This window comes from Epinephelus lanceolatus, chromosome 8 (genome assembly GCF_041903045.1).
Source record: "Epinephelus lanceolatus isolate andai-2023 chromosome 8, ASM4190304v1, whole genome shotgun sequence".
In the NCBI taxonomy this organism is placed as follows: domain Eukaryota; kingdom Metazoa; phylum Chordata; class Actinopteri; order Perciformes; family Serranidae; genus Epinephelus; species Epinephelus lanceolatus.
In genome coordinates this window covers 26,670,564-26,687,191 of record NC_135741.1, presented here as the reverse complement: position 1 = coordinate 26,687,191, position 16,628 = coordinate 26,670,564, and the positions used below count along the sequence as shown (strand labels likewise).

At 42.4% G+C, this 16,628-nt stretch overlaps 1 protein-coding gene across 3 annotated transcripts; it reads right to left on the bottom strand.

Annotated features, from left to right (window-relative positions):
* Positions 1-1,007: 1,007 nt before the first annotated feature.
* Positions 1,008-15,514, bottom strand: plekhn1 (pleckstrin homology domain containing, family N member 1). Of its 3 annotated transcripts, none has more exons than XM_033629418.2 (16): positions 15,343-15,514; positions 13,524-13,614; positions 13,161-13,322; positions 11,907-11,987; positions 11,288-11,378; positions 9,294-9,427; positions 8,247-8,396; positions 6,408-6,488; positions 6,219-6,294; positions 5,802-5,947; positions 5,392-5,544; positions 4,410-4,652; positions 3,696-3,851; positions 3,059-3,310; positions 2,772-2,832; positions 1,008-1,874 (listed from the first exon to the last, which is right to left on the bottom strand). In XM_033629418.2, the coding sequence occupies exons 1-16, from the start codon at positions 15,414-15,416 to the stop codon at positions 1,690-1,692; spliced, it is 2,136 nt and encodes a 711-aa protein (XP_033485309.2). In that variant the 5' UTR covers positions 15,417-15,514; the 3' UTR covers positions 1,008-1,689. The 3 variants fall into 3 exon arrangements, with proteins under 3 accessions (XP_033485309.2, XP_033485310.2, XP_033485311.2); XM_033629419.2 differs by having other exon boundaries at positions 3,059-3,307; XM_033629420.2 differs by having other exon boundaries at positions 1,557-1,847.
* Positions 15,515-16,628: the final 1,114 nt, after the last annotated feature.

The following is a 16,628-nucleotide window of genomic DNA, read 5'->3' as shown; positions in this document are numbered from 1 at the left end:
ACCCATGCTGGCTCTACAGTACTCACTGTTTTTAAATGTCGTAATAAAACAGTTGTTTGATTACTGTAATTGGAGTACCAATACTTTTTTAGTAGTATACTGAATTTATAGGCCACAGATGTAAACCTGCAATAATAAATGTCTTTGGCTACCTGGAGGCAGTTGAAATAAGTTGTGAACACAGCATTTTACACATCATCATCATCTTTTAAGTTGATAGAGCAAACCTGTTAACTGACAGTTGCTTATTTACACATCCATTAAGTTCTGTTTTTGGTCTCTATCATTTCCGGGATATATAAAAAATAAAATATTTGGCTCTTTAGCTGCTGGATGCTCCACAATGTTCACTGGCTAGTTATCAGTGCTGCGTGGGTAGTGTACAGTGGATAATGATGTGCTTTCTATTTGAACTGGAAGGTCACAGTGTCTGTGTTCTCAGTCAGAAATTTCAACTGAAATTGGAAATTTTAGTCCCTTGGAGTTACTCACAAACCCTGACCTCAAAATCCATGGCTACTCCGCACATCAATAGTGGTTGCAGCTTTGGTAATGTACTGTTTATTAACACCTCTGTCTTATTTTTGTGTCATTAAATCTTTCGTATGCACAGTACTGTCTAACATCTATCTGTGGAAATGTTGCAAAAATGTTTGTATGCACATAATACACCGCAATGCGTTGCTATCAACTGGTATTGTTACCAATGGCTAACCTGGCTACAACAGGTATGTCTTGGTTTTCTGTCTTGTTGTACTGCAACGTGGTCAACTTGGGTGTGACATCGTTCCCAGCTCCAACTTTTGCAGGAAGTGGAGTGCAGCATTAGAGCTTTCTTGCTGAAAACGGCGCCCTGCTGCAGAGCTTCAGATTCAGTGATAATTCTCTGTGCGTTCATAACTACGAGTGACCTTAACATTGTTTTCAAATTGACAGTATTAAAATACTGATAACAGACAATTTAAGACTATCATTAGAAAAAGACAAAACAGAGATACACCTGTCAGTTCATTTTTCAAGTTTTATTTCCAAATATAAATAAACACCTCAAACAAAAATGAAAAAAGGAATCCACACAGGTATCAGTACAGCACTGTAGTAGTAATGGTTATATTAGCACCGTTTAGGCAGTCGGTTGAAGCCACATCTATTTGCCTCGATAATGTAGCATCATAACATAATACATTTACAACATTTACAAAAATATACATCTTTTACTATAACAAGCCCTGGTGGAATGCTTTTTATAGCTTTAAATAAACACAAAATAAACATAGAACAATAAGTAAACTGGACAGCATGTTAGAAAATACTATAAATATTAAAAAAAACCTGGAGGTTTTTGCACTACATATTAAACCTTTAGTGCAATTATATAATAAAAAATAACATTAAAGCTACTCAGTATATACACTCTGCTGTCTTCTGTCCCGAATGCTACATATCAAACAGTTAAAGCCTGTTTTTTACTTTCATCATGCTTTGTTTCAAGCCCATTCCTCTTCATTCCTGCACTCATCGTTCCTCTGCGTGACTACCCAACATCTAACAGCACAATTCATGGGATTTGCTGGTTCATACTGTATGCAGCAGGACCAACACCGGCTGCGATGGTTGGCTTTTATTATCCGTCAGATAGAGATCTGTTGTTTGCACACGTCCAGACGAGTGCCGGGCTATTGTTTTGTTTTATGACCATCTCTGCTGGGTTGCCATGGCACCAAGGCCTCTGGCCCCAAAGTCTAATCCCGTCCAGTGTGTCGAAATTCCAGACGCTGGCTGAATCATTCCAGTATCACAGTCGTAGTCCCAAATGTTGTCATAGTCCATTTCCTGGTCATCTGGTTCTGTGGGTTCAAGGTACGAGTGGTGATCTATAGGAGCGAGTGAAGATTCCCAGGCTTTTAGTTTCAAACAATGAAAGACAAACCTCGCCCTGCCTGTATAAACTTGGTAACAGTCCCAACAGACTTGTGTTTTTGGCCTTGTACCAGCATATAGTCTTACTGTAAAACCAGTAGTGTAACATGCCCCTACTACACCACCTTCATTTGCTATTAGTGTTATATGTCTAATAATGCAGAAACATTAAACCTGTGTGCTGAAATAATTTGGTCAGAATTAATGTGTAGATCAAAGTGAAATGCAGGTATTAGGTACATTTGTTGTGTTTTCATTTGTGATAAAAGAGCCTGTAGATACATGTGTAACCCTGCACAGTTGTGTGCTGTCAATCACAGTGCAGGAGGAAACGCTGTCTGTGAAACAGTCTTCTCTTACACTGGGCTTTCCCCCACATGGGACATCTGCAGAAATGGCATTTAGAGCTGCACTAAGCTCCATTTCATTGGCACATTTGCGCATTTCCTGCACTTTCAGTTCTGTAACCTTTAGCCTTCTGTCAGACCCAAGAGTTCAGTCAATCCAAAGTGCACCCACTGTTTAATTTAAGGCATAATGGAGTGTGAGCAATGTTCTGTGTCCTTGGTGGTATTTAGGAAGGTGGCTGCTAGTGATGACTGTCATAACTCACACTTGTGAGGAAATATGATGCTGTAGTATTATAGCTTGAAAGTGTGCCCATTGTTTTTTAGCCATGCCATGAAAATGCCTTTTTCTTTGTTTAACAAGATGAGAAATCTTGTCAGGACTGGAAGCATGCAACCAGTCATTATACACTGTCAAACATACTTGTACTACACACGCAGGTACACTACACATAAAGAGAAGAATGTTTCTAAGGTTAGTTATTGCATGCCTTCAGTTCTTACCTGGTGAGTAACCATAAGGCATCTGAGAGGTGTTCCTCATCGAGCTCGATGGGAGGAGAATCTATAAAAAGAAAACAAAAGAAAGTTACTTCCCATGATCAGCTATAACAAACATTCTCACGTTCCCAAAAATATCTGTTAGATCTGTGGCACCTGTTCAAATATCACCTGCAGAACAAGTATATACACAAGCTCTGCTGCCATACAGCGCATTACTGTTGCATTTCGTACAGCAAGATTCCAGAAACCAGAGTGTCCTGGGAGGCGAGTATCTCTGTGTTCCTCACCTGCTCTTGCCCTTGGCCGGGCACAGGCAGCAGCTTTAGCCTCGACACGGCCTCGGCTCTCTGCTCCTCTTGGCTTTGAGGAATCTCTAACTCCATGCCCAGAGCCTTTCCCTGTGAATTGGTCAGAACCAGGCTTCTCCTGCAGCGCCTGCCCGAGGGAGGGGTGCGGAGCTGGAAGGAGGAGGGTAGGAGCTGGTTGGGCTGCTGATAGTGGTGGTGGTGCTGCTGAATTGGCTCTTGCCAGCTATGCTGCTAAAGGACAGAGGGAGACATGTCAGAGTAGGGCAACTATAAACATGTACATTAAGGATGATTTCACCTGGCAGTCAAATAGACCTTCATAAAGAACAAAACTGCACTTAAAGCATTTTGGCAAAATTATTTCTGTTTTTCAAATGCAACTCTGCTGGTTCAAGGTGATTTAACCAAGAATAATGAAACAAGGAATTTATGGATTTGGATTCATTAGCTGTTAAATTTTACATGCATGTGAATGAGACCCCTCTCTAGTCACTGCATTAACCGCCCTATCTTATTTTTCACTGAACATGTGCATATGTGTGTGCACTGCTTCATATCCGACAGGCTGCGCAGGTGTAAATTGAACCTATGGATCCAGTATCGTTGACCCACTTACCACTGGCCTGGCTTCATCCAGGGAATAGATTTCTGGGCTGCAGGGCTCATCATACAGGGGCGACAAGGGCTGTCGGGGGGCGCACATGTCCGAGTGGCGCTGGGGTGCGTTCAGGGAGTAGTTCAGAGATGTCTGAGGGGTGCTCCAGCTGTTAGACTGATTACAAAAGATTCAGTTAGTTTTATACACCAAGCAATGAGAGGAAAATCAATTGCCAGTTTTCCCTGCATGTCTCTGTATCTGTCTCTATATGTCCTTGTCTCTCACACTCTGTAGGGTTCACAGAAGGAAATCCCATAAGCCACACTGTGGGATCAGATTACCAATGCCAGCCATGATCTTCAGCAGTGCTAGTGTGACAACAATCTGTTGTCTTACAAATCTGCTTCCAGCTGTCAGTGTTGTGTATAAAACTCCAACAGTAATGTGAGGATACCCCCTAAGTATAGTAAATGTGTTGTGATTGGTGGCTCAAGTTTTGTTTATGAGCTATAATAGAGCTTTCATCCCTAGCACCATCACAAAAGATTGATCTTTCAACCTCAATTCTGCACAAATGCTGCTATTAAGCCATTTGTTAACACCATATACATGACCCCTCTGAGCCGTCTGCTTGGTGAGTCTATTTTAGATACTGCTCACATGACATGTAAAATAAGTCAGCAGGCTCGAGGGGAATATTCAGTTATCAAGTTAGACGCCAGACTGAATTACCTTGACAAGCGGGGTTTTCTCCAGCCGCTGTGGGCTGGCACGGTGCAGGGCAGAGTAGGGTGTGCTGTAGACCTGAGACCGCACGGAGCTCTCAGCTGGCTGGAGGTAGGAGCCGCGCTGGGGGGAGGAGTAGCGCAGTGACAAAGGTCGTAGGTCACGCTCGGGCCTCGTGTGGGAAGACACGCTGTTGGTCCTGCTGCCCAGGCGGGCGGTCTCAGTTGAGGAGGGACGACTGGAGCTGTACTGTAGGAACAACAAACACATCCAGAGCAAAAGTCAGCCAAGAGTTGTGGCTTTTCATCACGGATGGCATCAGGTACTTTAACCACTGAGTCCTTGTGGAACAGACATAAACTGTTTCCCCTCTCTGCAGCATTAGTTTTCTGCATCATCTTGTGTTTTTTAGTAAACACGGTTGTCGGAGTGTGAGAGAAAAAAGGTCTCCATCAATTTAATTTGGATAGTGGAGCTGAACAGCAACATGTCATCTGGGCACGGAGCCTTCTCCACTTAAAGCTAATTGGATGGGCAGTCGGCCTACATAGGCACTCTCCCAGGGGAGTTTGGTCAAAAATCCTGATAATGCAGATTTAACTTCCTGAAGAGACTGAAGTTTACAAGCAAACTTTTCAGTGCTGAATCAATGTGTGCTGCAAGAGCACGAGCACTTGTAGGTTGATGTTGTTTTTTGGGGAAAATTACTGACTTTGTTTGATTGTATTTTTGCTGGAAAGCCTGACGTACATCACTTGAACCTTTGTAACAGGAGCGGTTTGGTCTGCAGACCTTGCTTAATAATTAACTTTGTAAAAGAAAGGTGTTGCTGCTCAGCTCCACCAAAACAAACACAAGTTTTTTTAGCAGTGCACAACTAAGTCCTTCCACATTTATATCTGTGCAAATACTGTAGTGTTGGTGTTCTTACTTCAGTTTATTTGTTCGATAATACTTGAACTTGAGAGGTAGCACGCAGCTGACTTACACAGAGGGGTTCGGAGTATCCTGGGGAGAGAGGGTTGTCTTCATGAATGGGTAACTGGAGGTTGTGGGACCCACATCCACTTGATGACTGGCTGATTTTAAGAGACTCACTTCGTCCATGGCTGTTTCCACTCCATCTGTCAAACTGTGGAGCCTAAAGATTATAGGACAAAAAAATTGTATAAATTGAAATATATGACTAAGAACAAGCAAAGCTTTCGGATTTTAGTGTTTTTGAGACTTCATTTAGGCTGCTGCCGTAGTAGCAGTAGTATTTGTAGTAGTAGTAAATCATAAATCACTTATGTTGAACGTTATTTACAAAAGAGGCAGGGCCATGTTGTCTCTCTTTATGACTTGTCCTCAGACTTGAGAATTGTTATTGTTAAAACGCAGGAGGGCGGGCCTCACCTCTCGTTGCGTCGGGGTGTAGATGATGTCATACACAGGGGGCGGGGGGCTGAGAACAGGCACGTCAGCGGCTTTGAAATGCTGGATCCAGTCGCAGAACTCGGCCCTATCCAGACACGACACCACTATGGGGTTGATCAGCTTCCCTGGGGAGAGAGGAGGGGGAGGACAAAGCCTGTCATTCGGTCCGTTCGCTTACTGGAATGTGCTATAATCAGATTGTCATTCACTGGGGATAAAACCAGCTCATTCATGGAGGGTTACACTCTGTGACGATAGCGGATTCATGGAAAAGGCCACCTAGCGTAACACATGCACAAGAATGTACACTCATTTAAATCCCTTTAACATGTCCTTTGAAATGCCAGTGTGGTGAAGAGGCTGCAGTAGAGCAGCTAACTGATTCAGTGTGTTTACCTTCGATCATAAAGGTGTTGGGCTTGACGTCTTGGCAGGGTGTGGTCACAGTGATCATGTTGAGTGGAAGTTTCCCCTGTAATCATAATGACTCCTTAAAACAAGCCTTTGCAAACACTTGAGATACTGTATGCACACAGCTCAGGATGTGATTAAGTTTGAGTAAAAGGTCAGTGAGGTCAGTCGTACCTTATAGAAGAGCCCGTCATCCTCCTCTGATAGGATGATCAGCGTTGATGGGTACATTACCAGCAGTCTGTCACTCTGTTCCTGTGGACACAAGATTACAGCTGCTGATGAGCTTTGTGTGTGTGTGTGTGTGTATGTATGTGTGTGTGTGTGTGTGTGTTTGTGTTTCATTATAGTAATGGGACGGTGTTATTCTTATCCACTAGCAAAATACTTTTGTCATTAATTGGTAATGCCTGTAAACCCTTGACCATAGCCCCTTTCACACATGTACTGCAGCCCTAAACTTATCATTATCCTGCAGACAGACATTACCCAGAGTAATGTATGTGAGAATGCAGGTGAAGACACCTATGTTAAAATGGAGAGATGACGAGATTCGAGAACTTCTGCCGGTAATGGCCAAAATCGTCAGACAAATTCTCTCGAGGACTCGATTGTTTATAATCAAATTACGAATAGGCTACATAAACAAAACACAGCGATTTTCATAGCATACTTTTTGCTTTATGTCCTGCCTCCTGCACGCTCTATCCAGGTGCCACCTCTTGCCTAAACATAACAGAGTAATACCAGAGAATGCATCCGACACGTATAATCTTCTGTTGTTTGCTACATGTGCGAAAAGGCAACTCTGGACAATGTCAGGAATTCATAAGAAAAAACAGCTTATGTTTTGTTTAAATTTTCTCTATGTAGTTCTATCTTTATTAAATTATATTTCATGGTGTCAAAAGTCATCCTAAACAGGAAACCTTACACCTTAACATTTCTAAAGCAACATGAGGGATTATTTCCTCGTGGAGAAGTCAGTCTCTCCTTTGTGTGCAAGGTGAAAGGAAAGCTCAAAGTCTGGAACAGTAAAGTGAAAGAGAAACTTAGAGCAAATCAAATTTAAGTCATTTATCTCTCTGGAATGTTTTCACATTTTGATATCGTACAAGAAATAACGGCACCAAATACTTTACTGAAGGTCAGAAAATAAGACTCCAGTTATTCTGACTGTGTGAAAATAAGTCTATGAATAATACAAAGCTAGGAGTCAACCGTGGGACCTGGTGCAAACATGAAAAACACCAATATGATCTTTTAATACTCTGTTGAAAGTCACAGTTTAAATCCTAGTAAGATCCTCAGTCTAACCAGTTAGTGGGGCATTTAAAGGTGCGGCAGACTGAGAGTTTATGTTTCCTCTCCCTCTCGGAGGGTGTGTCTGGACAGACAGCTGACATTCCAGCTGTGAGGTGAGTCGAGTCACTGCGTGAGCCGGGCAAATGCTTCTCACACACCCAGGCCCTAAATCTCACACACTTCAATCGGGCTGCCGCTATTTCCCACAGTGAATTAATTACTGATATCCATGCAAGCCTTGTCATGACTACTGTTTTTACTGGCTGCCATGTGGAGCTGTATCAGCATTATTTATTTGGGATCCGGTTAGCGAGGAGTCACGTGTTTTTCAGCAGTTGGTTGCAGGTGTCTGACACTGTCTTTACACCTTGACAGGAAAATAAAGATAATAGTGTTAAATCTGCAGGAGAGGTACCATTTGCCAAAATATGGACTCCACCCTTTCCACTGACTCCTTTATTGTGTTGAGGTAATGTGTGTGTTGCACAATTTCAAAACTATGTGAGTCACCTGGATTTAGAGCTGATGTTATCCTGCTTTTATTCATCATGTGAAAAATTCCCAGAGTTTGAGAACATGTATGGATGACGAGTTACTGTTTGCTGTACTGTATATTTCCATAAACAGGCAACAGCATAGATTGCTCGTTTTACTTTTGTGTGAGAGGTCATGGTGATTCACTCTTGATAAGCAGCAGTAATGTCTTACCTGGCAGGGCAGGTGCTGCAGTTGGACTTTAGTGACGTAGGTGATGGTGCCCAGGCTGTCTCGCTGAGAGCCCTCCCATTCGTGGATGGGCTCTCTGTTTATGGAGTTCCTCAGTTCCTCTCTGCTCTCAGGAGGCTCGTCCCGGTTTAGCTGTGTTAGGTGCACAGGGGAGAATCATGAGCATAGTAAATATGAACAGAGCTCAGCCCTTCAGCAAATTTGAACATGTAGATTTTTTTCTCAGAATGTCACTCTTGTTTGTTCATTGTAAGTGCTCTTAAGCTAAGGCTTAGAAAGCATCATCAGTTCTGTTTTCTTCTGTTGTGACACAGCTAGGGTCATGTGTTTCATCAGCCATTTCCCCACCTGTGGGAGTGGAGTCAGCACTTTAGCCCTTTGCAGATGTGAGGGTTTGTTTGATGTAGGCTGTGATGCGGTCAATGCCGCTCCCTAGTATCCAGGCCTTCGGGAGAGCCAGCAGTGACCTACTTGACTCATATCTAGCTACACACTCACACACACACACACACACCCTGTTTTTATCAGGGGTGGTTGAAGCCAAAGTGTTTTCTTGGCTATTCTATCAGGTGGATTAAAAGATGATCACACTAAAGTGCTTGTTTGAATCTGTTAAAATGGATGTTGATCTTTGTTGCAGTACAGAAGCCAGCCTGATAAAATTTAACAGACTGTTTAGAGCAAAGTTAGGGCTGAGTGGTGTGGAAAAAATCAAATATCACAGTATTTCTAACCAAATGCCTTGATATCAATATGGAGATGACATTGTAGGGTTTGTCATGTCACAAAATATTTACACAGTGAGATTTTTGGTAAATCATCCACACTAATGTGGACATAATGACTAAGTGGCCAAAGGGAAACAATAAAACAGCTGGAACAGTCTGGTAAGCTCAGTAAATTACATCACTCTACTGTGATGCAGCCTTTAAAACCAGGAAAAGACAACACTTCCAATATTACAACTTTTTAACATCTTCCAGTCACATATAAATTTTTGTGGCATCAAAAATGTTCTGTTTAACTTACTTTCACTCTGGTGAAGTTTTCAGGTGCAATTGCAGTGCCGCCGTTGGCCTCAATGTTTTCTTTGAGCAGGCCGAACCATAGGTCCATTTCTTCTTGGTTGGCGCAGTAGACGATAATGGGGTTAAGACTGACACCTGCAGGGTTCAAAGGTCACAAGTTCAAAAAGGGAAAGTGTCAACCAGACTTCTCCTTCTGAGGCTTTTATCAGAAAGCTTTCTGCCATGGTGGTGAATCATTAATGGTGCTCACAATCTGCTTTTCTGGCCTTTTGTAACACACTGTGCAATAAACGTTAACACATGTTCAAGACGGTAAACCACATGTAAGACCTCTTGCGGATGATCTCCCTTGACCTGCTTTGTTTGGCATTTAAAAATCATGGCAGACTCTTCCTCCCACAGGACCTGGGATGAAAAGAGCTGGAATTTCTCTCTGTCTATCAATCCCACACATACCAGAGATAACCAGCAGAGATAGCCTGTTTCATCCAGCCCCATGGCTTTGTACTGTAATTATCAGGAACCGTAGGCGGCTGACTGCTCCTTAATAAGCAGCCACTCTGGACTCATCTGTTGACTTTATCTTCATCCCAGCTCTTAAGAGTAGACCTTGACCATAGCACTCCCTTGAGAAGTCATGTCATTCCACATTTTAAGCAAGTGAGTGATGTGAAACGTATTAAGACTGGAAGCACATCATGAGACTTTCTCTCATTTAAACTTTCAGTCCGTTTACAGAGGCCATTAACTATTGTTTAAAGTAATTAACTATCATTATCTAACTTTCACAGCCACATTAATTTAAACCATGTGAAGGCTTCCGGGAATTTTTATAGACCCTCTCGTGCTGCGTTTGCTTCGTCACTCTCTAACTCACCAACATTGCTTGACGCTAAAGCTGATTCATATTCTCAGCTTGGAGCAAATCTCCACATGGGATCTTTCACTTGAGTCAGAATTTCCTCACGCTTCCTCCGCATGTTTCCCGTAAGTGATGCCACCCATAAAGTAAATAAAGGTCCACACCGAACAATGAAAACAACTGTAATACAATACCACAAAATAACAAGCTTGGTCTGGTCAAATATGAGAAGGCAACACTAAAGAGTGTCAATATTGTGACAGCAGAGATCTATTCAGATTTCAGTGAGATAGTGATGATAAAGAAATATAAATACAGAAACCCTACACCCTTCCTAAATTCTTTTACTGAGTAATTTTTACGTTCATCCCTGACTTTGCTGATTTTATTATCTCCCAGGCAAGGACCAAAGCCCTCTAGTCACTACATCAGATTATTTCTACTTAATGAAAAGAAGTCAAGTTTCAGATTGTTTTTGTTTGCTCTTAGTTCAAAAGATAAGTGCCATTTCCACTGGACGTTATTAACCTGAGCAGTTTTTGGAATGTGCCATAGATTATATGCAGTGACAAGGCTAAGAGCGGTAGCTGGGCTTTTCTGCACGACAGCTGGACTGACTGAAGTGCACCTGTTGTCTAACAAGCAGGGTCTTTAGGGCCGGTTTGCCCTCCTGACCGAGGGTGAAGGGGCCCGGCTCTAGTTAGTCTTGGGGTTGAGTGGAGGTGAAGAGGGTCGCGGCACCTTTGAATCACTGGAATGTGACAACATAGGAAATGCTGCAGCTTGAAAATAGCATGCAGTTTCTTGCTGGTTTTATACGTGAGGAAAGTTTAACTTTGATCCACAACTGATGAGAGGGTCGAACACAACAGACCACCAGCAGGGGTAAAAAATAGTGACAGAATTGAGATAAACATGAGCCAAAAACCAGCACTGTCATTTTAGCTCTAGTTCATCCTCTGTCTTACTTTCTTAAAGTTTGAAGTCAGCCACTGCAGGGTTAGCTAGCTCCAGTTTGAGTGATTGATTGGCCAAATGCAACACAACTAATAAAACTCAAAAGTGATGATTACAACATTCCAGGGCTCAGTGCCAACACCCACTTGTGTCCTTTCTAGCAAGGTCGCACTTACCGTTTATTTGAAAGGCGAATTCCTGGGGTTGGCTGTGGTTGCAGTTCTGTTGCAGGTTGCAGATGGTGAGTTCTTTCAGCGGAAGAGTTCCCTGCACACAAAAGAACAAAAAAATCAATCATGCTTCTTTGTACAAAAACAAAAATCTCATTCATACACCAGAAGCAGTCTCTGCAATGTCTCCCCAGCTCTTTTTGAGCCAGCCGTTCAGCTTTAAATATTAACAATGAATTAATCACCTTAACAGTGAGGTCAGCCTTTAAAGTCGATGATGTATTCATGTCTGCCTGACATTTGCCGTCATCTATATTCTGACTAACGCTGTTAAGGGGGTTCGCTGTCTCTTTTTTGACTCGGAGTGAAGCTCTCAACAGACAGTAAAAATGATGATTAATGGCTGCTCATGTTTTATGAGACAGGTGAAGAAACGTCATCATACTTTATGTTTACAAACACAAAGCTGGTTGGCAGGGTACGCATGTCACAAGGTATGACGACATAACATAAAACTCTGCCCTATAGGAATATTAAATATATTTTTTTTAAATCAACCCTGAGGTTAGCTGATACTGATGAACCATAGACTTGAAGGAAGTCTTGTGAAGAAAAAAAAACTCACCTGGTACGTCAGTCCGGTTGTGTTGTTGGACACAAAATGAAGGTGTGTCTGGAACAAATCCAGGTAGCAGTCATGTACATCCTGCAGAGATAATGAATGAAGTTCAAAGGTGAAAGAGTTGGAGATGCAGAAACAGCGATGATAAAAATAAGTCATGTCTGTGAGAATTATTTTCATGCAAGAAAACTGCAGTTCTTGTTTTACTGCATTATGAAAAAAATTACATACAGTGTGCACAGAGCAGCAGCCGATTCCACAGATTGGCACATTTTTAATTAGAAAACTAATCTGAAAAATCCTGTGGTTTAGTTTTAATGAAAATAAACCTTGCATGCACATAGGCTCATGTCTGGAAGCCGATGTCTTCATCTAATGCCTGTTCTGATGTTTGCTTCAGATAAGGAAAGAGTCACATAGGAGATTATTATTCTTTAATTATTCTTTAAATCTCTGCCAGGGGTTAAGTCTGATTATTTCTTTCATATTGGAACATCTTGTTCTTGTATCATCCGCCGATTCAACCAGCAGGAAGGGTTCTGATTTAGTAGGTTGGCCGAGGATTCTCAGAAATGTATGAATTTCTTCACTGACCACAAAATGCCAGTCTTTTTGACAGCAACCCTCTCTCCCTTTAATGATTCATGTATGGCTTCAGTTCCCAGCACCTTGTAATACACATTTCCTTCCTGTGTGGTAGTATTTTTTTGTTATGATACAATGTGTTCTTTTGCCTGAATGACGCTATTCCTTTAATCAATCTTTTCTCTTTAGTTTTTGACAGCTGTTGTGTCACATCTCTGACAAATCGCAGTTCCCACAGTGAGGAGCCGGTGCATCCTCTATCAGTCTCTGGGATCAGAGGAAGTCTCTCTACCCTGAGGTTTTCTCTCTGAGATGTTTCACAACTGCAGCAAAAGCAAGCATGTCCAAACACAGGCTGCGGTCTGCTTTGTGGAGAGAGGATTGGATTATTCACAGCCAGCCACCACGTCAATAACAGAGTTTCATATTTGGTGGGCACAGAGCAACATCCTGTTACTCTCCACGTCTTTTTTGTTGTTGTTTGTTTTGTTTGTGTCTTTTTCGGTTTTGACACTCATGAAGATGACTGGCATGATGTGTCATTGTAGGCTTGGCCTTTGTTTCAGACCTCATTAACCACAATGAGGACTGTGCAGCAGTGTTGTTTTCTTTTATAGTTGCTTTCCTGATGTTTCAACATACAGTCGTTAAAAAGTAATTTGGTCCACTCACCTGGCAGTGGAGGAAGCGGAAGCGAACTTTGGAGCTGTGAATCATCCGTCCGTAATTCTTCACATTGATGCTGCTCTTCTTCCAGCCGCTGGCCGGGTCGTAAGGGAACGGAGGATCCCATTTTATGTTTTCTATCGTCTGCAGATCTTTATGGGACATTTCCTGCAACCAGTCATAATGTTAGTGAATTTTAGACATGACATGAATAAACCAGTTAGCCCTGCTGTTAAAATCAGTCAGGAGGTGCCAATAAAAATCAAATCACACACAGGTTGACATTTACAGGAGAGCAGTTTTGTTTGGTATGCAGATAATTGAGTTTCATGCTTTCATCATCTTCATCGAGCTGACTGAGGTTCTTACCTTTCTGGGGGTGACAGTGCACAGAATATTGATGATGCTGTTGGACTTCTCCTGTCCCTCTTGAGGATTCTTCTTGCGAAAGAGGCGACTGCTGCCAGAGAGGGAGAAGAAAACCATGTGTTACCACTCACTCTCCCAATGTTTACCATCTATCCTGTTTGCTTTTCTGTTGTCTTCCCAACTGCAGTGTCAACAAGGAATATTTCCTGTTTAAGGGAGTTCACTGTCGTCTGATGTTGACAGATCGAGAGATGACCTAATTACAGCAGTCTGTGCCCTACCGTTTTCCATTTCAAAATAAACATCAGTGACTTATGTCTCTGTTTTCCCCTCTTTTTCCATAGAAATCACTAAACTTTGAACACTGCATTCAATTTTCACAGCAGATTAATGACTTTGAATCATAATTCGTGTCACGTCACATAAATTGACCGGCGCCTCTTCCTTTGTCCTCACTCCATCAATGCCAGCCATTTAAATGATGAGAACAATCAGGTCTTGTGTTTCTGATAGTGAGGGTATGCAAAGCATAATCAGCATTCAATGTCCTCCTTTGTTTTGCATGACCCTCATCTGTTACCATCAGTGTCACATCTTCATGAGGAAGCTCCCTCACTGCAATGATAAGGCTGGGGGGCTGCTTTTACAATCTCAGCCTGTGGTTTATCTGCTTATCTGTACATGCATGTGCCAGTGTCCTCACTGCAACAAGGCAGGCTTTTGTTTGCATGGTGGGAATCAAGGTCTGTCTAATCAGGAAGTCCATGTCCAGCAACAGCCATTGGTGTACATCCATGTTTTACAACGTATCCACGCATAGACAAAATATGAAAACCATGCACGCTGATGCAATCCACATTTGCAAAGTGACAGAGGGGTAAAGATAATAGACAGGTAGCGGATTTGCAAACATTCCCTAGGTCACTGCAGTGGTATTCAACCGCTACTCACTCCTCTCCTCTGTGGGGAATACCTGAGCCTGGCCTGATTAACCAACACAAAGAGTTAGTAGGGTACACAAGAAACAGGAACACTGAACATATTGTTCGTGTTGAACCGTCGACCCAACTTAGAAAGGTGTATCAGTGTTCAAGCTTGAGCCGTTGGGGTTTTTTGAAAGGTTGCCGTGCCTTAGTTTTTATTTGAAAACCAAGAGCTACATGGCACGTTTGACAAAACCAGACCCTGAATCATCACACAGCACAGAGGAGACTGGAGCAGAGGCTAATTAGGATCAGATGTGGTGGTCCAGCAGAGTGGGCTGTACCAACATTAACATGCCCAGGCGTATAACCCTGGAGGGTTTAGGAAAACTATATAGACTAACAAGTATAACCCATAAATGTCAGACGGATTGTGTATTCATGTTCAGAGCCTTCAGGTCAGACCACGACAAGCTATTAACTTATATTCAGGTGTCATAAACCAGCTATCAGCTATTAACTATAATTGCTCACATATGATCATGATAATGAGCGGGGTCAGGTCCTGATTTTGGAGGGAAACCAGATTCACTGACAGCTGGCAGATTATCTTCACAGAGATGCAAAGAAGAGGCAAATGGTAACTGGATCATTGACACCGTTGGCCAGACGGGCACCGCTCAGGCACAGCTCTGAGACTATCCTGTATTACCATGTGATCCTGACCCTGGCCTCACAAAATTCACAACCTCTGTTTAACCCCACTGGTCAAAACCCTGACAAATACCAAGAATTCCTTCCAGCTGAAACACAGAGTCTATAATAACAAATGGCAGCAAAGTGCATGACACACTGACACAAGTACAGTAGGAACACCTGGACGTGATTTTTCTTACCTGTTTCTGCGTATGAAACTCTTGCCAGAGAATCTTAAATTGTTGTGGGGGACACATGACATGCTGCTCCCCATGCTGCCTTGCTCTGTGGGGCTTTGCGCTGCTCTGAAGAGAAACTGTGATGGATGAGTGTAATCCAAGAGTGCAGTGCACTCACTGCCGCAGTCAGTCTTGTACTGAGGGGGAAGTAGGCAGGGTGAGGGCTGTATAGTCAGACCGGTGAGAGTGTGTGTGCGTAAGAGGGGTGGAGTTTGGGGCTGTGTGTGTGTGTGTGGTGAATAATGAGTGGGAGTCACACCTTCTGTGAGTTGCCTCTGTCTGTTAAATCAATCCCAACAACAAAGACAGGGGGGCTCAGGGAGAAGTGTGCCGTTTCACACCTTCCAGGAGCCAAATGGAGCTTATTGTTGTGTGACCACTGCAATGAGTGGTCACTTAACACACTGGATGGTGTGTGTCAATCAAAAGGGACGATGGGAGCTTCCACTGGCATGCCTAGACATGAAAAATGCCTGCACACTCAAGTAGTCTATTTATTATTGGCCCACATACTTTAAACACATCAGTGTCATTATGAAACTTAAGAATCTGTGAATCTACTTCATGCTTGTTTTTTTCTACTAATTTGTAAAGAAAACACACAGTAGATGTTAAAGACTGACAAAACATCACTGTGGTATTTTCACCAAGGAGGGAGGGGTGTATCAAGTATCACATTGTTTTTAAAACACTGTGAATATAAGATTTTCTGAGTCCCGTCTTACAGGGTTTCCAAGGTCATGGAAAACCTGGAAAAGTCATGAAACTTCACAATCTGATTTTCCAGGCCTGGAAAAGTTATGAATTGGTAAACAATCATCAGAGATTTTGGAAAAGTTATGTAGTTTTATTGTGTGAAATGAAAGTTTTTGTTATCGTAATCTTTCATGGATAAGCTTCCATGTGATGTAACATAACAGCAAATGTGTTAAATGTTGGCTAGCTGCTAACGTAATGTAGCTCTCTTATGTGCTGATGTATGATCTTTGATTTACCGTTAGCATCTTCGTTTCCTCTACATGTTCCGTCAGCTAGCTGGAATATGTTCGAATAGAGATTGAATCTGATATATTTGAGTAATGCTGGGCAAGTGGAGCAAGACACATAATGTTGTGACAGCGTGATTTAAAGATTCCATACCAGTGCCCCACTTTGCGCTACTGTAGGCTACTGCATGTTTGAAATGGAGTAATTGTCATGGGCAGCCTTGGGCGTTGAGTTGTCTGTCGGAACACCAATGTGCATTC